Source organism: Dermacentor variabilis, chromosome 9 (genome assembly GCF_050947875.1).
Source record: "Dermacentor variabilis isolate Ectoservices chromosome 9, ASM5094787v1, whole genome shotgun sequence".
Taxonomy (NCBI): domain Eukaryota; kingdom Metazoa; phylum Arthropoda; class Arachnida; order Ixodida; family Ixodidae; genus Dermacentor; species Dermacentor variabilis.
In genome coordinates this window covers 126,626,162-126,647,388 of record NC_134576.1, presented here as the reverse complement: position 1 = coordinate 126,647,388, position 21,227 = coordinate 126,626,162, and the positions used below count along the sequence as shown (strand labels likewise).

At 47.0% G+C, this 21,227-nt stretch overlaps 1 protein-coding gene across 1 annotated transcript; it reads left to right on the top strand.

The window, feature by feature from the left end:
- Nucleotides 1-1,382: 1,382 nt before the first annotated feature.
- Nucleotides 1,383-20,824, top strand: LOC142557435 (uncharacterized). Its single transcript, XM_075669282.1, has 6 exons — nucleotides 1,383-2,738; nucleotides 10,006-10,162; nucleotides 12,111-12,252; nucleotides 13,961-14,120; nucleotides 16,327-16,454; nucleotides 18,613-20,824. Exons 1-6 carry the CDS (start codon nucleotides 2,478-2,480, stop codon nucleotides 18,734-18,736), a joined length of 972 nt encoding a protein of 323 aa, XP_075525397.1. The 5' UTR covers nucleotides 1,383-2,477; the 3' UTR covers nucleotides 18,737-20,824.
- Nucleotides 20,825-21,227: the final 403 nt, after the last annotated feature.

Genomic DNA, 21,227 nt, shown 5'->3' with positions numbered 1-21,227 from the left:
CACATCTCCCTCTTCACGTGTGCTGTGCTTTGCGGAATAAACTACTGTGGTGGCCGCCTTCTCGTGCATTTTTTTCCTCTAACTGTTTGTGTATGTGTAAAGGTTAGCTCTTGCACTGTTGGCTGTGGAGCATCCTTCAACTGCAGACACCGCGTGAGACGTCAACTTGGGGGTAGGCAACTCCGATCAAAATTTGGAGGACGTTCAAGCTTCGTGATTAAGAGTGGAACGTGATAGCATTCAAAGATCCCTGACTGCTTCTCGCGCTTTCCGGCAACTGCCTGCTTATGCAACAGCCACAATGATTACCGGCAAACGCTGGCGGCGAACGCTATGCACGAACGCTATGTCGTGTTGGCCCGTAAAACCCCATAACTTGGAGCTGTGCCCGGTCACCCAGCACGTGAAGCCTTGTTGCTCACAGCTTCCAGTTTTATCGGAGCAAGGCACGGTAAGCGTGTCCAGAACTATCGCGCGCGAGATGATCAAACTTCAGATGCGCGGCGAACTGTCGAATGTTGTCGGCACTTTCGAGTATCCCTCACGAGAAAACAGTTTATTTTCACGGTGGTATGCATGATCTTTCGAACAGTTTGAAGTTATGGGTGAGTGACGCCTGTTCCTACAGAGTCTCTGTTATTGGCGTTTCACCGCTTGGCTTGTGAAGTACATCCGATTGGAGAGCAATATCCTCACTTCCTTCGTCAAAAGCGAGATAACTACCGGCGCCCCCGAGTGTTAGCGTGGCCTTTGTTCCGCTCGGCGCACCGTTTGTTTTTCACAGTCGTGCACCGCACGCCCGCCCGTTACGTCACTGAAAGAGAATGTTAAATAAAGACGCACAAGAAAGCGAGCGCGCAAGGAAGAAAGCAAGCGAGCGAGCAAACGAAACGCAGGAACAAATCGCTCTTGGCACGCGTCTCGCCTATACGAACGACCGGGTCACTGAGAGAGGAGGGAACCCCGCGGTCCGTCGTCTCTCAAAGCCACTGGCCTCTTCGCGAGCGAACAGGTTTCCGATCAATCGCGCGCGGGCCAGCCCCCACAGCGCGTGGCGCTCCTTCCCGCTTCTTCGGCGAAAACGAAACAAAGCGAAAAAAAAACAAAAAGCCGTATTGACCGCCTGGCGCGCACTCTACTCGTGCAGTCAGCTCGTCCATCGCCACCGACGCGCCAGTTCCTCTTAGCGTGAGGCATAACAGTTTCCATGGAAAACGATGATGTACTGGGGAACAACAAAACTTTGCAATCGACGAACTGGGCCTCCTCCTCCTCCTCCTCCTCCTCCTCCGATTAGGGGCCGTTCGCACACATGGCGTTTCCCGGAGAATCGATGTCGCCGCGTGCGGTGGACGTACCGCACTCCCTTCATTTCCCCGTAGACGAACGCCGCAGTGGCTTCCCAATCTGACCGCAGGGGGAAAGTGGCTTTGGTTTGAGCGAACGCGCAGGGGACACGCTGGAGTCTGGAAAGCTCGGTGTAATCTCTGGGACTGTCCATTAGGTTAGTGCAAATGGCGAAACGCTGTTGGGCAACGCGTAGCTGACGCGTCAGTCTTATTACAAGCTGCGAGGTGTAGGAACTGAGGGCGTAGTGTTGTCTTGAAAGCGCCGGAGCCACAACCTTGAGAGCCGATTGTTGCAAGGCTTAGCGCTGAGTCCTACAGGTGCTCCCGATATGACTGGTGGTTCGATCATTGTAGGCGCGTTCACAGACGGTAGCTCCTGTACATTTGAATCGTAGCTGTGATGAACGCACGTCAGTCGTACTTTGCAGCGAAGTGAAATAACGGGGAGATTGCTTTATCTAGGGTCGACCATCCTTAGTTGGGAGAGATGTAGCCGCGTTTATTTCCCGCTGATAGCTGTCGACGTTTCCAAGTACATGACTCAGTGGTCGGAGAATCGGGCACCAACAGGTACCACTATGAACTTTCTTTCACCCTTGACAAAGCAAGCCGATTGATTAATTGTCACAACTCAGCTCACTGCATGGCGTGAGAGAAGTTGGGAGACAAGCTGTACGAGGCCTTAATCCTGTCAGCGTTAACGAATCTACACAGCGCAGTAGGAACGCAGATGATTTTCCTTCCTTGAGTTCAAATTGTCGGTAGATGCTAGGATCGACGTTTTTTCGAGGCGCAGAAAAACAGTTTAGAGCGTGTGATTTATCTGTATACGGCCGCTGGGGAGTTGATCCATCAAGAAAGGGTTGGGTTTCGGAAGGAGCGTGCTGTTACACCTTTACACCGTCACCGTTTCTAGAAAGACACCAATGCGGGTGTCTTCTTCGTTGGCAGCTGAGAGCCTAAAAATGATCCTTGCTGTGTCGAAGCACATTAGAAGGTGGCTGTTTGACATTGAAGACGCCACATGGACTTTCGACTTCGTCTCAAGGTGCGACTGTCGGTGATCGTTTGCACGACGAGTGGTGCTGAGAAGTATCCGTGCAGAAGCTGACAACTTCTTCTGGGACTATGGGCTGCGTTCCCTCCACGCGAGTTTCGTCGAGTGTGCCTAGAGCCGAGAGCGTCATCGTCAAGGACACGGGTTCTATGCCGACGACGCCGGTGCTCACAAACTCTGCCGTAGACGTTGAGGACGGTGAACGTGTTTTTAGAAGTGATGGAGCGGACCCGGATTTGCAGAAAGCGGAACCGGATTTGCAGAAAATGGAACCGGATTTGCAGAAAGCGGAACCGGATTTGCAGGAAGCGGAACCGCAAGCGCTGGTCCAGGTAAGAATTCAACTGTTGTCTTAAGACATAGCTTTTCCTCTGCCTCTGACTTTGCTGTGTTGTGAAGTGTACACGAACGCGTTGCACAGAAACCGGTATTCTGTGGAGCCCTCATCATCATCATATTCACTCTACCACCACCCTCGTTCCCCTTCACATTATATCTCTGTCGGTTCCCCGCACCCCTTACACAGCGTGGAGTAGCAGGTTAGAGGCACTTCACTAAGGCCGACCTCTCCACCTTTCTGCCATTAAAAATATGTACATATCTCTCTAGCCCTACTACAACCTGTCTGTTAAAAAAAAACACGTGTTAAGGGCACACGTGACACCATGGGACAATACTTCTAAAGATTTCCATAGTTATCATTGAATTTAATATAGAATGCCAACATTTGCTGACTCTATGTGGAATACTTATGATTGCAGCCATCGGATTAAGACAAAGAAAAAGATTTCAGAAATAGGAAAACGTCAAGAATTCAAGCTCCAATTCTTTTCTTTAGCTCTATAAGTATTGTTCAAGAACAGATAACGCATTAATGTAAGATGTGTTAAATCATCTAAAGCGAAACGCTTTTACAGATTAGTGAAAGCTGACGTGAATATGTTACTTTACTGCAGCAATTTATAGCACGACAATCGTATTCATAAAGTATTCATTTGCGTTGAGAAAATGCATAATCGAATAATGTGGCTCACTGTAGTTGCAATAGCACACGCCACCTAGTGATGCCTCGTTTTGGTGAAGATTTGTGCAGTTATATTATACGCCTTAATTTAGCTTTCACAATTTCCGGTTAAGATTAATAGAAAGAAGTCAAGGTCTTAGTAAAGGTCACATTCTTCCGACAGGTGATATATTGTTTCTTTCTCTTTGAAATCCTAGGAAGGTCATCAAAATATGTAAAATTAATGCCGGGCAAGACAGCTCCTCCGGAACCTTGTATTTGGGTAGCACCACGTGAGGCAAATTTTACCGTTATGTGTAGGCACTGCTGGGAAATATCGAAGATACATGTACCTTATCTTTGATACTCTTTGGGTATCTTGTATCTTTACCATGATACATCTGGAAAGACGTGTATCAGCATCTGCATTTACGATACATGAAAAAATGTATCGTGTATCTCAAGATATAAGTTGCTGGTCATCGCAACATGCTACATAAAAGTATTTTTCCGGGCATCAAAGAAGCTCGCGAATAAACGAAAAATTCCCGCGCGGCCGGCTGCTCGAGGCACTTTGCATGTATTCGCGGGCTTCTTTCACGCTCGCACAACACTTTTATGTAGCTCGTATTGAGCAACGGAAAACTGTATCGGGAGTTTTTCTTGTTGCTCTACAATTTGACTCATTGACACTTTTCATCTAACTATAATATCCGATAAATTGATTAATTAATTAGCATTAATTGTGTAATTAGGCGGGATGAAATAAATAATAATTTGAGTCTCTCCAAGCGACGGAAAACAAGATTAACTTGGTTCTGTTCCGCTACGTGACATTTGCATATATTTAAGGTTTGGCTAAATTTACGTGTAACACCCTGTATATACATGTATACGCCATCATCATCGGCCTTCTTTTACGTCCACCGCAGGACAATGGCCTCTCTCAGCGAGCTCCAGTTATCCCTGTGCTGCGTTTGATGATTCCAACTTCCGCCTGCAAATTTCCTAATTTCACCGCCCCACCTAATCTTCTGCCGTCCTTGACCGTGCTGCCCTTCTCTTGGCACCGATTCTGTCACATTCTGGCAGTTAAGGACCACGCAAGGAGCGATGGAGCGTTACGCGTAACGCTAACAGTCAAGACAGCGGTGTGAATCAGAGAGCAACAGGGGATAACCAATATTCTATCTGACATTAGGAGCAAAAAAAGAAAAAGATGTGGACCTGGCGAGGCCATGGAAATGCGTGGGGCAGATAACTGGTGGATCATTATAGTTACAGAATGAGTATATATATATATATATATATACTTTTCTCCGCTTTCACACTCCTAATGCTAACACAATAAAAATTGGTCAGTTTCGCCATAAGGCTGAAGCACGGATAGCAACAGCAATGTTTGATATTGCAGAAACAGCGCCCTAGCAGTTAGCGCAGGCGTCTCACTACGCTGACATGCTGAGCAGCGCCGCCACCGCAGCTGCAGTCGTCACGCGAACCACTGATGAGACCGGAGGAAGATCGTGAACGATTGTGGCTTAATGTGTACCCTGTCCGTTCCGCTCGGACATCTGTAAGCAACAACGGTGGGACACGAAGATAGCAGCCCTGCAAGAACGGTAGCGTTTGCGCGCGCACAGCGCTGGCAGCATCAGTGGGAGGCTGAACTCTGCTTTGGCTTTGCTGCAAAGTCGATTGAGTGGAGCACGGGGGATATTTGGCATCCTGGTTTGTTTGGCAGCCAAAGTCGCCGTGCGAATCTAGCGTCTGTGGAGATCGACTAATGCTCCATGTACATGCATGTCGATGCTATGACGGTGCGAAAACTGGGCCTCCGCATAGTTGTCATCTCAGTAAGAAGTGTTAGTGAAAGCAAAAATTACCTCGAAGCTAAGACAGGATCGGTGCACAGCTGCGCGCTTACATGTGCTTCGGTGCATGAAGCTGTGCGAGGTGAAAGTCACACTTCCAGACCTGTCGCCTGGAGCACATTTTTTTTGCTTTTTACCGCAGTAGCAGTTTTACGGCTAACTCTCTTACAGATTTGCACTATCATAATCGAAGCTATCTCGTGCACCAACATGACGGTGCCAAGGCCGCCATGCTTCAGCGCCAGTGTACCGGTAGTCCTTTTTTCTGACCCATTTTCCCGCGAGAAGTGGACGGTATCGCAGATAGGCCGCCTGCTTCAGCGCCAGTATACCGGTAGTCCTTTTTTTCTGACCCATTTTCCCGCGAGAGAGAGGGAGAGAGAGAGAGGAAAGGGGAAAGGCAGGGAGGTTAACCAGAGAAAAAGATCCGGTTGGCTACCCTACACTGGGGAGAGAGGGGAGGGCGAGGTAAAGTGGTAACAAAGTAGAGATAAGGAAAGGAAGGAGCGTAGACACACAATCACAATCGGTCACTGGCACCGAATACTGTCATCGCACAGCACAGTGACACTTGCCGCACTATCAACATCTGTTCAGGCTACAGCCGCCTGTCCAATTCTGTCGCCCTCAAAAACCTCAACAGTGCCCTCGTCGCCCTCTGCTGCGATGGCTTGTGATGGAAGTGGACGGTATCGTAGATAGGCCGCCTGCTTCAGCGTCAGTGTACCGGTAGTTCTTTTTTCTGACCCATTTTCCCGCGAGAAGTGGACGGTATCGTAGATAGGCCGCCTGCTTTAGCGCCAGTGTACCAGTAGTCCTTTCTTCTGACCCATTTTCCCGCGAGAAGTGGACGGTATCGTAGATAGGCCGCCTGCTTCAGCGCCAGTGTACCGGTAGTTCTTTTTTCTGACCCATTTTCCCGCGAGAAGTGGACGGTATCGTAGATAGGCCGCCTGCTTCAGCGCCAGTGTACCGGTAGTTCTTTTTTCTGACCCATTTTCCCGCAAGAAGTGGACGGTATCGTAGATAAGCCGCCTGCTTCAGCGGCAGTGTACCGGTAGTCCTTTTTTCTGACCCATTTTTCCGCGAGAAGTGGACGGTATCGTAGATAGGCCGCCTGCTTCAGTGCCAGTGTACTGGTAGTCCTTATTTCTGACCCATTTTCCCACGAGAAGTGGACGGTATCGTAGATAGGCCGCCTGCTTCAGCGCCAGTGTACCGGTAGTTCTTTTTTCTGACCCATTTTCCCGCAAGAAGTGGACGGTATCGTAGATAAGCCGCCTGCTTCAGCGGCAGTGTACCGGTAGTCCTTTTTTCTGACCCATTTTTCCGCGAGAAGTGGACGGTATCGTAGATAGGCCGCCTGCTTCAGTGCCAGTGTACTGGTAGTCCTTATTTCTGACCCATTTTTCCGCGAGAAGTGGACGGTGTCGTAGATAGGCCGCCTGCTTCAGCGGCAGTGTACCGGTAGTCCTTTTTTTCTGACCCATTTTTCTGCAAGAAGTGGACGGTATCGTAGATAAGCCGCCTGCTTCAGCGGCAGTGTACCGGTAGTCCTTTTTCTGACCCATTTTCCCGCGAGAAGTGGACGGTGTCATAGATAGGCCGCCTGCTTCAGCGCCAGTGTACCGGTAGTTCTTTTTTCTGACCCATTTTCCAGCGAGAAGTGGACGGTATCGTAGATAGGCCGCCTGCTTCAGCGCCAGTGTACCGGTAGTCCTTTTTTCTGACCCATTTTCCCGCGAGAAGTGGACGGTATCGTAGATAGGCCGCCTGCTTCAGCGCCAGTGTACCGGTAGTCCTTTCTTCTGACCAATTTTCCCGCGAGAAGTGAACGGTATCGTAAATAGGCCGCCTGCTTCAGCGCCAGTGTACCAGTAGTCCTTTTTTCTGACCCATTTTCCCGCGAGAAGTGGACGGTATCGTAGATAGGCCGCATGCTTCAGCGCCAGTGTACCGGTAGTCCTTTTTTCTGACCCATTTTCCCGCGAGAAGTGGACGGTATTGTAGATAGGCCGCCTGCTTCAGCGCCAGTGTACCGGTAGTCCTTTTTTCTGACCCATTTTCCCGCGAGAAGTGGACGGTATCGTAGATAGGCCGCCTGCTTCAGCGCCAGTGTACCGGTAGTCCTTTTTTCTGACCCATTTTCCCGCGAGAAGTGGACGGTGTCGTAGATTTTCTCAAACTTTCAGCCCACTTGAGCAGCTTAGTTCGGCCGCTGTCTCGGCACTCTTCTTGATAGTGGTTTGAATATCGCGGAATAATTAATGGCACGCGTAGCTTATGGTCGCACACAGATGGCTTGCCCTGAGTGACCTTGGATTGAACAGGTGGCTTCAGGCAGCGTGCGCCTTTCTTCACACGTGGTTGCTTGTGATTTGAAACGACTGCAACTCTCAGACACGCTCATAAATCTATGGACGTGTCAGAGCCCTCCTATATAAATTTATAAGCTAATAGAGGCACCTTTGGCGAAGGACCCCGAATCACGCGGCGGGTACAGAAGCCTTAGTGTTTCAGTTTTGATTTCTGATGTCTAAGCCACAAGAAACACACGGTGAAGTGAAGCATAAAAAAAAGCTTTGTGCAGAAACCATTGGTGATGATTGTCAATGTATAAGCGCATCGCCCGCACAACAGAGCGAGAGACCACCAATGTCCAAGCTGGCCGAGTCCAACCACTGAACAACCAAGAAAACGGCCGAAGAGTCAAAAGAAAAACTATTCGCTTTAACACAAACCGCCGCCATGAATTCGTCGTGAGAGAACGCTTCGTCAACGGCAAATAGCTTTATGGACCGAGTTAATTACAACGCCAGAGATCAAATCAGACGAGGAGCGCTCTTTCCTTCAAAACGAGACTTTGTTTGGAAGCCCTAGCCTTCGAGACGAGTGCAAGAAACTCTCTGACAACGCTATAATAGCTCAGACTGGGGCCATCATTCATCACGTGTGTTTGCTTTCGTTATTCCTGTATCGCTCACCAGCACCTCTGTTTCCGCGGTTCATGTATAGTTTGCCTCAAAAGTCGAATAGCACTGTTGTTCTTTTGCGTCCGTTTTTTTGCCTGGTTCTGCGAGGAATACGAGAATTCGGGAGTGTAATTACGCAGGGTGGTCGCAGCAGCCCTGAAGCGGGACCTCGCAGTTCTCGCGCTGTGGACGAACTCTGCAAGTAACGCGGGGTTTCATCTATTCTTAGTCAATTCATGAAGACGATTATCATTCTTCCGGCATTTCGCGCACTCTCCGGTGTTTAATCTGTCTATTTGAGGATCCAATCACTTTTCTTTCGCGACAACTTGGGTCCCTGTGCATATCTGCCACTGGCTATATGTGGCCTATTTGACGCTAAGTTGGGTTACTGGGGTCGCCGCTTTTCAATAAACGCCTCTGACGGCAACTTGGGTCAATTGATATGTGCCACTTCATATGTGCTACTGGGTGTCTGCCACTGGTTTTGTGGCCCTCTTCAATGAAGGGAAGTGGGACGGAGGAGCTCGGATGCAGCACGTGACTCACACGTGACGCGTTTCGGTGGTGGCCATACGGTGCGCCGCTACACTGCTTCGATGCTAATCGAATCACGACAGCGTCGACGGTCGTCCTGAGATGGGTTCTGCCGGAATGCTTCTTTACTTATGTTTATTAGAGATCTATACCCGCATAACGTTACAAGTTTCACTCTATGTGCGTTCGAATCTCAAATGCACTCACTTTTAAATCCTGCGAAGTCACAAATAGCGCCAAACGTGTGAGTCGTCCGTGTTCTTCTCTTGTCCTGTTTCTGATGCGCTACGCCTTTTGCCTCCATCATGATATACCAACAAGCTCAACGTACAACTTCAGTCAACTTCACTTCTAGTTCAGTGGGCAATTCCTTACATGTGTTCAGGGATCCCTACAGTACAGTTGCCTTCATCGCTACGGCTGTGTGCAGAGCCCGATCTTTTGGCTTTTATATCCGCACTATATAGAAATAGCGCCAAACGTGTGTCATCTGTGTTCTTCTTTTGTCCTGTTTCTGATGCGCTACGCCTTTTGCCTCCATCAAGATATACCAACAAGCAACTTTAGACGTACCGAGTTGCTGTTTACTACACGACTTCCAGAAAACTTTTTTCTTGTGTGTGCAGTGGATGTAACTACAACCTTGGAGCACTGGGTCTGCAGTTAGATAGCGAGTTTCAGCGTCAACAAATTTAGTTAACGATATATTCTACATGAAACAAAAACACATAACAAGAGAACTGATTGCTGGACGGCAAGAATTATCGACCGATAAGGCGGTGAATGCTGATGAGTAAAAATATATATACACCAAGAACATTTCTTTGTGTGGAAATAAAATAAAGCACGCTGAATTTTATGAAAAAAGCTAAAGAACGCTGAAAGCTTCGCCACCTCCCCCGTTATTTCTATATTGACATTTCATTGTGAGTGTTGCTACGAATGGTACGTGGAATCGACAGCTGGCTGCCGCCATTGCATGCCTTGAAGCTGTCGGATAGGCATTTCCAGAAAATAGTGGATAGAGAGAGACAGAGAGATAGAGACAGAGAGAGGGCAAGGACAAGAAAGGCAGAAAGGTCAACAAGACGATCACCCGGTTTGCTACCCTACACTGGGGAAGGGGGAAAAGGAGGCCAGGGAATGACTCGGCACGGTTGAGCGAGTACATTACGACTTGAGCGAGCGAACAAAATTTATTTTCTCTCTGCAGCGGACCCCCACGCCGAGGCCGCTGACGGTTCAGGCCCAGAGCCCGGACTCGGGCGTGCACGAGCTCTACGACGAGTATGCCGACGTGGTGACTGAGTTCTCGGCACCCGAGAAAGTGCGCGCCGTCGAGCTGGAGTTCAAACCTCTAGCGGACATTGGTGAGTGGCTCTCCGTCCGTCACTAGTGGCGCCCGTTTGAAGCCCTATGAGCACACTACATACATCGTTCCGCATAAGTTCCATTACACGTAAGCCAAAAGTTTACTCAAATATGTCCCACTTATGCTTTGCGGAACCTAGCTATTATGTGGAGCGAGACTAAGAACGATATGTAGCTTAGCGAACCTTGGCCATTAATTGCCCAGGCCACTACGCACCATGCTACGAGAGAAGAAAAAAAAAAAAGAACGACAGCATTTGATGTTCAGGAGACTGACTGCAACAGCAAAGTAACCAAAAAGAATAGAAAGAAATCTGCTAAGGTTTAGCTTCCGTTAAATGTGTACAGTTTTCAAATGAGCTTGAGAAATACACATTGTTTATATAGCTACAATGACGTCAGATCCAAAGCACACGCTAAAATTTATGTGAAGCGAAGCTTTCGTCATGTGGTTTGTAAAATGCGTCGAAATCGTTCCTCTTGTGCAACACATATTGCAGCACAGTGATGAAGGGGCCCTACACAGCAAGACAGCGGGCCATTTTTGCCATTGCACTATTTTAAGGATCGTAGCACTTCTTTCCACACGGGGTGGAAGACTCGACGGCATCGCATGCGTGCGTCGCGGGCGAGCTTGCACACCCTCGTTTATGAAAGCGACGTTTCTATACCTTGCATCTCTCTTGCGAGCTTGCGATTTCGTATACAGCGAGATGCGTTCGCGTACGCTAAACACGTCTCGAGTTTTCTCAGTTAGCTCCAAAATGGGTGAAGTCAGCCTATAATGTTGCAAAAGAAACGCGCGCCTGATAGAGAGATCGAACCTCTGTCGTTCAGCACAGCAGCCCGATGCTTTAGCCATTATGGCCCCGATCGCATGCATGCTTCTCTCGAGCCAAACTCGCTCTCTGAACCATCTGGTGCATGCGTCACGTGTCAGCTGCTCGCATTCTTCCCTCGTGGCAGCTAGCGTTTCGTGAGGCTGTGTTAGAATGCAACGCCTTCGGGGTCGGCGCACGTTTTTAGGACGATGATGGCTAGGAAGTTAGTGAAGTCGGTCTATAATGTTATCGCAATAAAACCGCAGCGCAAGCTAATTGATCTGCTACGTAAGGGAAAACCAGAACACGGGCACCCCTGTTGCCGCCAGCTAGAAATAAATTCAACATTTGTTATCGAAGTGCTCCATTACACAGGCGGAATTAGTTTGTTCGCAGCACAGTTTGAGAGCAGCACTGCAGGCACGCGGAAGCGAGAAGGTGCATTCCGCGAGCTTCCTTCTGAACGCTACAATAACAGCTGCGCAGAAGAGAGGGCGCCGCAAACGCTTGGTGATTTCGAATGTGTTCAACATCATAGTGCTGTTAGGGCTAGCTAAAGTATACTAAATTAAAAAAAAGGTATTCATAGCAAACTAGTTAGTTATGAGAAATACTCGATGCTCCTTGAGGTTGCGGCAAAAAACACGCAATCAGTTTCACGCGCATTGAAGGCTTGGAACTTGGTGCATTGCAAGCTAGGACGTCCTATAAATATGTATTGCACTCTATTCCATCGCAGTGCTGCAGTTTCGAATCGAATCCTACACTTTGTGCGCAATAGCCGAACATCGTGGCCACTTAAAACTGTCATTGGGCGCGGCAGAAACCACGTGACAATGCCTCCTGAAGTTGCACTTCCTAAGCGGGTGTTGTTGGAACTCCTTCGTGTCGACCCCGCCTACACTCTCCCCCGCTGGTGGGCCTGCATGGCTTTCAACACGCCTTTTCGCTGCTACAGCACACGAGCTACATGCTCAAAGCATATAGGCATGACGCTGCAGTTGGTCGGCAGTAAACTAGCCTGGGCTTCGTTTTTTTCCTGGCTTGAAGGCGTCAACAAGCGTTGCGCTTAGTCGTGCGTTGCTGCTGCATCTTGTTGCGTTGTTGCCGCATTTTCTTTCGACAGAGCTGGTCGTCGAAGGAAAGCAGTGTCCTCGTCGCATGAGCGGCAAGGACAGGGAGAGGCACGAGCAGGAAGCCATCCTGAACAAGCTCAGGACTGAAGGCCTCGTCCTACGACCAGAGAGTAAAGCCTCCGGCGGAATTTCGTAAGTGACGCTATGATGTATCTGTGCATTAGATGGATTGCGGAGAAGTTTATTTATTTGTACTTGCACAGACAGAATTCAGTCGTACTCACATGTTTGATTTAGAAAAAAAAAAACTTACGAAGTAGTCCACAACAGGCACTGCAAACAGGATGTGCTGAGGGTAATTAAAACAGTTATTGTTAGAAAGGTTTGAAGTCATTCAGTTTGTATAGGTTTGAAATAAAGAAAAAGGAACGAAGAAAATGACAGTGCTGGAAAATAACAGTGCGCGGCTGGCTGCAAACGAAACCAGAACCTTCGAAAAAGCTCGAATTCGCTCCCCGCGCTCACTACTGGAAGCTTCGGTGTTATTTTTTGCCTTAGTAAAATGTGACGAGTTGACATTATGTAAAGTGTCCAGTATTGCGATGCCTATCAATGGGTGCCTGAGAGAAGCGGTTTCAGGGGGGTCAAAAATCAAGCTACTAAGCGGATCGAACCTATGCGAAAGTAATGTCCCTAAGTGCTGGCCCTTTTCTTTGGTGGAGTTCCTCGCAACTGCTACTGTATAAGACTCCAAATTTCGTTTGCAGTATGTTCAACTCGGAGAGTGCAACATATTTTTTAAATGTTCCCTTGCTTACCGGAACCCATACGGAAAAAAAGTTTAGAAAGCACTAGTAGAACCAAATGCACCTCGCTTTACCTGCAGAAGATGAACATAGATGAACATACTACCGGTAAATGAATAGTTTTAATCTGAAGTCTATAGGCATTTCAAACTTGGTAGAAGCGGCTTGATCGAAGCGGAATAATAACTTCTTCTCTTGGTATTATTCCTTTCTTTCGCATAGTAGGAGTGGTAGACGGGATCAAGAAAGCTTACTGTGAGCTAAATCCGGGTATCCTTGCAGATTTTGCCAAAGAAAATGCGCCGTAGTCGGTTTAGGTAGCGATTACAGTTGCCACATTACAGTCGTATCAAACAGCACCTGCCGAGCGTATTGTTTGCCTCTAGAAGAACATTATTTAATCCGCGAGAAAAGATGTTTCCGCGAGGAAACTGCACATTTAAGCAGGAGGTGTTGCGGCTCCTACAGAAGTTCTTAGTGATGCGGACTTCGATTGCAACTGGTAAAGTTTAGCAGGCTGATTTCGGGGCGTTGTGTGGTGGGGGTGGGTGGGCAGGCGCGGCCGTGTGCGATAAATGCCTCACGAGCTACGAGCTTGCGTTGTGCTCCGGATGGCTGTGCGCGTCGCGTTGTTCGTCCTTCTCGCGGGGTGCTCTGCACGAGGATAAACCGAAATACGAGGTCGCAGGGTCAAACCCCGGCCACGGCGGCCGCATATCGACGGGGGGGGGGGGGGAGGGGGGGACGCGAAATGCAAAATCAATCGTATACTTAAATTTAGGTGCAAGTTACAGAATCCCAGGTGGGGAAAATTAATCTAGGGTCCCCCACTAAGGCGAACATCATAATCAGATGGTGGCTTCGACACGCAAAACCCCATAATTTAATTAGTTTCACCGAAAGACGTAGCTATAGATTTTAGGTTTCCTAAACTCTGGTAAAAGGCGACGCTGGGGCGCAGCAACTGCCGGCAATCCCAGCAAAGCTGTATCCGCCTGCAGCCGACATCGTCAGCTTTTTTTCTACCTCTTTATCATCCTCATCATTAATATAATGCTTTATCAGCAAAGAAATGCTCATTTTCTTTCTTATAGGTTCGAGCTTGTATCTACAGAAAGCGAGGTAAAGCCTTCCAAAGGTCCGGTGCGACAGCTTCCGCCCTTGCTTCAGAAGAAGAGGAAAAACAAGGAACGCACTCGCGTGACCAAAGAAAGTATTCTAGACAAGCTCGAAAAGGCGGAAGACCGGCGGAAGGTGGGTTTCTGAAAAAATTGTAGTAACCCAGTCACTTGTAGCCTTGTTGACCGCCAGAAACCGGCTAGTGTTGCGTAAAAACAAACAAAGAAAACAAACAAACAAACAAACAAACAAAAACAAGTACTTAACGAATACACTCCCCAACATCGAAACGCTCTAAGCAATTCAAGTTCACACGTTATGCACGCAGAAATGTTTTCAAGCAATCCAAAAAGGACAGAGACAGTGTGTGGAAAGTGTGCATGCAATTATTTAGTGTTTGAAGGCAATCTCATCTTAGTTGACATCACACTGGTTTGGCGAATCTTGTGTCTGGGTATCTTGTTACGACTTCCAGAAAACGAATAGTGTTTTCGCGCATCCAGGGCGTCGTAGCGAGCCGAAAGAGCTATGAGAACGTAGGTCTCAACGAGGGAAAAAGCTAGATATAGTCGCAGAGTCAGGAAAATTAACAATACGGACATAATTAGAGCCAATATAGACGAACATAATTTGGAGGACGCTTAGGGCTTCGCCTTTAATAGTGGTACGCGACAGTATTCAATGATTCCTGAGTGCTTCTCACGCATCCCGGCAACTGCAGCTCATCTAACAGTATCGTTTACCGGGAAGCGCTGGCGGCGAACGCTATGCATGAAGGCGGGCGTTGTGGTTCTTCTTTTTTTTTATGGTGGCAAGGAACCAAGGGCACCGCACCGCTTCTGCTAAGACATACCTCAAACGGCAGCTGGAAAACGCTATTGCGTTAAAAGGGGTTTGCATATCAATTTCCGTGTAACAGAAGTATGTTTGCTCGTAAGTTCTAATTACAATCCGTACGCTATCATGTCTGTGGGTCGTGTGTAAGTTTTACTTTGCAATGTTTCTACATATTTTACTTTGAGAAATTCAATTAGTGCAGCAACTTCCTTGCGCCACATGTAGGGCCATTGTGGTTGGGTAAGCGTGGTTCGATATTGTTTTTGCCAAAGCAACGTCTGACGCTGGGCGCAGGACGTGGGACTCCGGACGCCAACGCTGGGTTTTCTGCGACACAGGGCCCTTAACAGTATCGCGTTTAAACGACATTGCACTCTACCCTTGCAAAGGGTGCACAGCCGTGCATACTAATATGTTGAGGCAAAGCCGCCGTACGGCACACTTTTTGGGAAATAGATTAAGTTCGTTTGGTCTAAGCAATGCATGCGCAAGGCTACAATGTCTTGAAGGCGGCTGCGGCGTTACTCAAAGAAGCGAGATATTGTCTCAGAGTTGGTAAACTTAGCGATACGATAGCGCCAATATACACGAAAATAACCACATTGCACTCTGCCCTTGTAAAGGGTGCACCGCCGTGCCTATTAGTATGTTGAGGTAAAGCCACCTTACGGCACACTTTTGGTAAATAGAGTGAGTTCGTTTGAACGAAGCAGGGCTACAGTGTTTGGAAGGCAGCTTCAGCAGTGCTCAAAATAAGTGAGATATAGTCTCAGAGTTGGTAAAATAATGATACGGGCGTAATTGGCGCCAATATAGACGAAAACAACCGCATTGCACTCTACCCTTGTAAAGGGTGCATCGCCGTGCATTATGTATGTTGGGGCAAAGCCACCGTACGGCACACTTTCGGAAAATGGACTGAGTTCGTTTGGACTCAGCAGGGCTTTCGCAAGTCTGTAGTTTCTGGAAAGCAGCGTCGGTTGTGCTGAAAAGAAGCGAGATATAGTCGCAGAGTCAGGAAAATTAACTGTACGGGCATAAATAGCGCCAATATAGACGAAAATAAGCACATTGCACTATCCACAATGCATAGACTGCACTATCTCCGCGATCGGCCTTTTGACAAAGAAAAGAAACGCTCAACCAAGAGTACTTTCTATGTAAGACAAAGTAGACTTAATTGTCCGTGAAATACGATACGTGAATAAGTGAGTAATTAACACAAGACAGAAACAGATGGAGACATATTAGAGATATATAAGGAACATTTAATCATGGAATTATTTAAACCACCTCGTACGTCAATTTTTTCTTTAGCATTGACACTTGGCCGACCCTTTATTTCCTTTGTTTACGTATGGTTTGCCCATATAAGAGTGACCATGTAGTTACTCGTTGTTGAAAACGCTTTGACACAACACTTGATACAACGTGAAGAGTGCTTGTGTTTAGGAAATGCTAAGAAAATTACATGCTTTTTTATTCTTTTTCAATTTCTCTTTAGAAACAAGTTGAAGAAAAGGTTAGAAAGGCAAAGGCATTTTTAGAAGAAACGTGCCCAGCGAGGAAACCGGTGGAAGAAGAGGCTAACGTTAATCATGCTGTAAAAATGACTTCCAAGGCAGAAAGCAGGTAAGCATCTAGATGTGCTTTTGAAAATCATGATTCTCTTTTCACATTTGCAGTGTGGGTGCTACTGTGTTCTGAGTGGTTTTGCCGTCGCCTTACTTCAAACCTATAGTTTAATTTTAGACTCCCAAAAGGCACCTCACTTGTGCTCCCTGCAAATGACTAGCAGGACTACTTCACTGGGGTCACTTTTAACTGATTCATGAGGCGAACTTTATCCACAAACGAAACGGACACTTAGGTTACAGACATGCGAAGTAGCTGCACAGTTTTACAGAGATCTCGCAGAAAGCTTGGCTTGCGCTTATTGAGTGGATTAGGGGAAGAACTATTTTATTGCGATGCCAATTAAACGAACGCTAGAAGGCGGGCTGTCGTGCTGTCCTGTTAAAGATGTCACATGCACTGTCCACGCATGGAGGCTTAGGAGACAGAGGTTTTTACAAAAATTGCTAAAGGAAACTCTGGCGCTAGCGTCTACAGAAGCATGACGCTTGTGCCAGCGTGAGAATGATCGGCATTAAATGTGGATTTGCGTAAACTTCTTCTTTCCGGTTTCAACCGGCTTCGTGACTTTGCAAGCTGGTCATTTCCAACAAAATATTGCGTAATAAAATGACACAACTTGCAAACGATAACGCATGATGGCAGAGTCTTATTTCCTTGTGCGTATAGAAATATACGATTGCTTCAATATTTAGGCCATTTCAGGCAAGTGAATTATCGATAAACAAAGCCACATGGACGCGTGAAATCACAAGCACGAAAGTCAGGGAAATTCACTTACTGACAGCCATTCCTATGGTAGCTGGACGATCGCAGCGCCAGAGTTCTTAATGTGGTTTAGGAGGCGCCTAGAGCCGCGCAGTGTGTTCGGCTGCAAATACTACGAAGCCAAGTGGACACATTGCCACGCCTCCCCCCCCCCCCCCCCTATCCAAGCCCCCTACGCCTCCTTGTTCTGCACATTGTCAAATGCTGCCATATTGCCGAATTTTGATAATGGCGGCATTATTTTGAACCAACCACGAGGTCGTGGGGTCAAATCCCAGCCGCGGTGACCGCATTTCAGTAGAGGTGAAATGTAAAAAAAAAGGAAAAGAAAACACGCAATGCTGCGCATTGGGTTCGCGTTGAAGGTCACGTTGAAGGTCGAAAGGATTTCGGTATCTCCCACTACGGCGTGCCTCATAATCAGATTGTGTTTTTCGCACGTAGAACCCCATATATAAACAAAAAAAAATTGCCCTAGACCGCTGACGGTGGCTTGCTGATTTGTTGACACAACATTAACTATTTTGGCCGCAGGAACTTATAGGCGGACGACTTATGCGCTGCTGTAATATTGAAACACTTCTTTGGACTTTCTAGTTCAAGCTTGGACGTAAAAGCTAGTTCGATGAAGTGGTCGTTCCCCAGGATTCTATGGTATAGGGGGTGATCGGTTTTAAGTTTTAAGCAATTTTTAAATGTTCTGCCGTGGTAGATAGCACAAATGTTGTCTTTGACCTGGATTATTCGCGTAGGCAGACATTACTAGCGCGAGAAATTGAGACCCATATTCAGCAAATGAACAGAAATTCACTAATTAACTTCTTATTTATTTACTTTACGTCACATATTGCAATTTACGAACGGTAGCCAGTACTTTCGGAAGACGTATACACTTGAGATGAATCTCCTGTATAACACGTCCAATTGGATATTCCTTGCAAGCCCAACAGCTACGATTCGTAATAGCAATATGTGCCTTAAAGGAACCAAGAAGTTAATCAGCGATCTTTTTTTTAATTATTACAATATGTGTTTTGATTTCTAGTGCAAGTGATGCCCTCCTCCATGAATATTCCAGCTCAAGCATTAGAGCTATGCTATCTGCTACAGACGATCTTCTTTTTTTAATTCTGGAAAACTTAAAGTAATCACCCCATATACTTTTTCCGTGCTCTTTTTACCGATGAATTTGTATATACGCATCTCTTCCTTATACCATCATCATTCATCAGTCCTTTCCCTCCCCGTCCCTTTTTCCCCAGAGTAGAGTAGCAGGCCAGAGCAAGTTATAGCTCGGGCCGACCTCTCTGCCTTTCTGTAAATAAATTTCTCTCTCTCTCTCTCTCTTTTTACCGAAGTTATGTTCGCCTACCTTTCAATGTTTCAGAGAGAAGCGGCTGGAGGATATGGTCCGAAAATTGAAAGCCAAGGAGGAGCACGCCGAGCGAGTGCGAAGAAGAAAACTCCTGCGGCAAGCGACCATCCAGGACTCAACAGAGGCGCACGCCTAGCATCCTGACAAGACGTGTTTACAGCGGATCCTTTCAGCGTAGGGCCAAGCTGGCGTTCCCGCAGCACGCAGTGCCCACAATATTCCAGTCCACGTCCTTGGCTTACCATGCTGATTAATGCCAAGCTAGTCGGTTATCCCGGCTTTCTTGTATGCCTTCGCTTCAGATTTACCGTACGAAAGCATCCCGATCTATCCTCATCGAAAGCAAGAGCTACTACACCCAGGGGCTCAGCAATTACCTAATGTCCAGGACATGGCGTATATGACGTGTTTCAGGCTTCCGAATCATTTCCGGCGCATGCAGTCGACATTAGAATTTTTCGAGACCCGTTTCTGTTATCCTGAGGGATACGTCACCTGGCGTGCGCTTGGACACCACTGATTGAGAACGAATGAAACTGGAACGAGTTGGTAAAGATTTGCGTTGCTGAACGGCAGGCGTGAAAAGATGAGACTAGAAGGAACGAAATAGGCAACACAAACGCCGACCATCCACTCAGAAGTCACAAAATGGCGGGAAGAAAAGAAAGAAGATGATACAAAACTTATCTGCGTATGCTGAAGGAAAGGCAGCGCCAATCGGTCAATCAAGGACACTTGCAGGCACCCGCGACAGATAACTGGTCAAGCACGGCAATTCTTTGTGAGAGATAATCGACGATACACTTACGCACGGGCTACTTTTATTAACGATAAGCCATGCCTCGACCATAAACTAAATTTCCTCGTTCTCCTGTCTGAAGAAAGCTGTACTGTCAAAAAAAAAAAAAAAAGGGAGCAGACTTGCAGTCGCAACGGCGCAGCGAAAAAATTAGACTGCGTTCCACTCGTCAACGAACGTTTATGCTCAAATACTCTCTGATTGATGCAACGACTTGTCGACGTCATCGTAACAACACCGCAGCTAAAGGAAAAATGTGAAACTATGCCCGTTTAAGCATTCTGCGAACTTGTCGGCACGCTCTGCATACACACCGCTCTTTTCTATATTATCCAAAGTTCTCTCCGCTACATTGCGGAAAGTTGCACATTGCGCGAAAGCCTGCTTCTAACTTTCCTGTAGGGTTTATCGCCAGATCGACCGATCATAATCACACTTGGCCTCATGAAGATGAACGGAAACGCATGTTTTTCGCATAGGTATCATTTTCTACGATAGACAAGACGCGAACCAAGGGAGCCTGCTTCAAGTACCTGTCTGACGCATCACGAAGGCACCAGATTAAAGAAAGTCGTATATATGTGTATTTGAGTGCAAATGATTTACAAAGAGACAGCACTTTTAATTCAGTTTTCGTGGTAGTTAAAAAAGCTGCATATGTAATCAATAACATAATTCGCAATGCAGAATCAGTGGACGTGCAGTACACAATGTGATAACAGTGTTTTCTTTATCGGTAGGGAGCGTTCGCTTACTCATACTCGATGAAGCAAATTCAGTCCACAGCACTGTGGAGTTGCACAACGAAAAGGCGTATCCTACCATGCCAGCGAGGCTAGACACATTTACATGATCGTTCCAGAAAAAAAGAAAAAAATGTGTGCGTTGTGGTCTATAGAAAGGAGGTAGCGATGTGGCGCCGACAATCTACGTTCACTTTGTAAATTAAAAACGACACATTAAATACCAAGAAAAGCGCGCAGTCATTGTGGCAATAAAGATAAAAACACGCGCAACATATTTTGCTAAGCGGAACGATGAAGTATATGACATTTCGTAAATTTGTTCATTGAGCTACATTTTTTAATCGGGTGACAGGAATTTCACTTAGTGTGCACATGAATATTATCTGGCTTGAAGAATCACGCAAAAGGATGCCTTGCCTTCTGTCGTACGCAGCTCAAATGCAACGCACTCACCGAAGTGACTAGGGTTTCTAGAAATCTCTTGCAACAGGCTTGAGCTAGAGATGGCGGATGCATATTTTATGATATTGGTAAACGACTGATGTATTTAGGCCACATCACTGATCGCAAAAATAAGTTCACTTCTGAAATATTTTTATTTAATTGTACGACACCGTGACTACCGACGCCGTCCTCACGTGGTTTACCTGTTTTCTACGGAATAAAATCGGGGGTTGCAAGCCGGTGTCTGGCCCTGCTTGTCTGAATTATGTTTCTTCTAATGCACGGTTTGTCAAAGGGCGTAATAGGGTTCAATTGATGCGTGCGGCCTTTATCAGCGAAGAAGATGCAGGCATAAGTTACATGTCGAACTTATCGTCCACAATTTTGGTTGAGGTTTAGTCTGATGAAGTTGGAAGTGTTGCCACTGTTATGTGGCAAGCTTTTCCACAACAATAAATTTTTCAATGAGCAAGGGATTACAGTTCGCAGTCTGTGGGCCGGTCTGTTCGTACCCCGACAACTATTAAGCCCTCTTTCTCTCTCTGTCCCTCTCTCTTTCGGCCATTTTCCCGGGGCACACCCACAGGAGATGTCCAACACTCACATATCACTCGCGGGAATAAGGCACCTTGAGCATT

Bases quoted from the DNA above. Each gene is read 5' to 3' on its own strand.
- LOC142557435 (XM_075669282.1), top strand. From the start codon at position 2,478: ATGGGCTGCGTTCCCTCCACGCGAGTTTCGTCGAGTGTGCCTAGAGCC. The intron at 2,739-10,005 runs GTAAGAATTCAA...TTCTCTCTGCAG, and splicing joins AACCGCAAGCGCTGGTCCAG to CGGACCCCCACGCCGAGGCC. The intron at 10,163-12,110 runs GTGAGTGGCTCT...TTCTTTCGACAG, and splicing joins CAAACCTCTAGCGGACATTG to AGCTGGTCGTCGAAGGAAAG.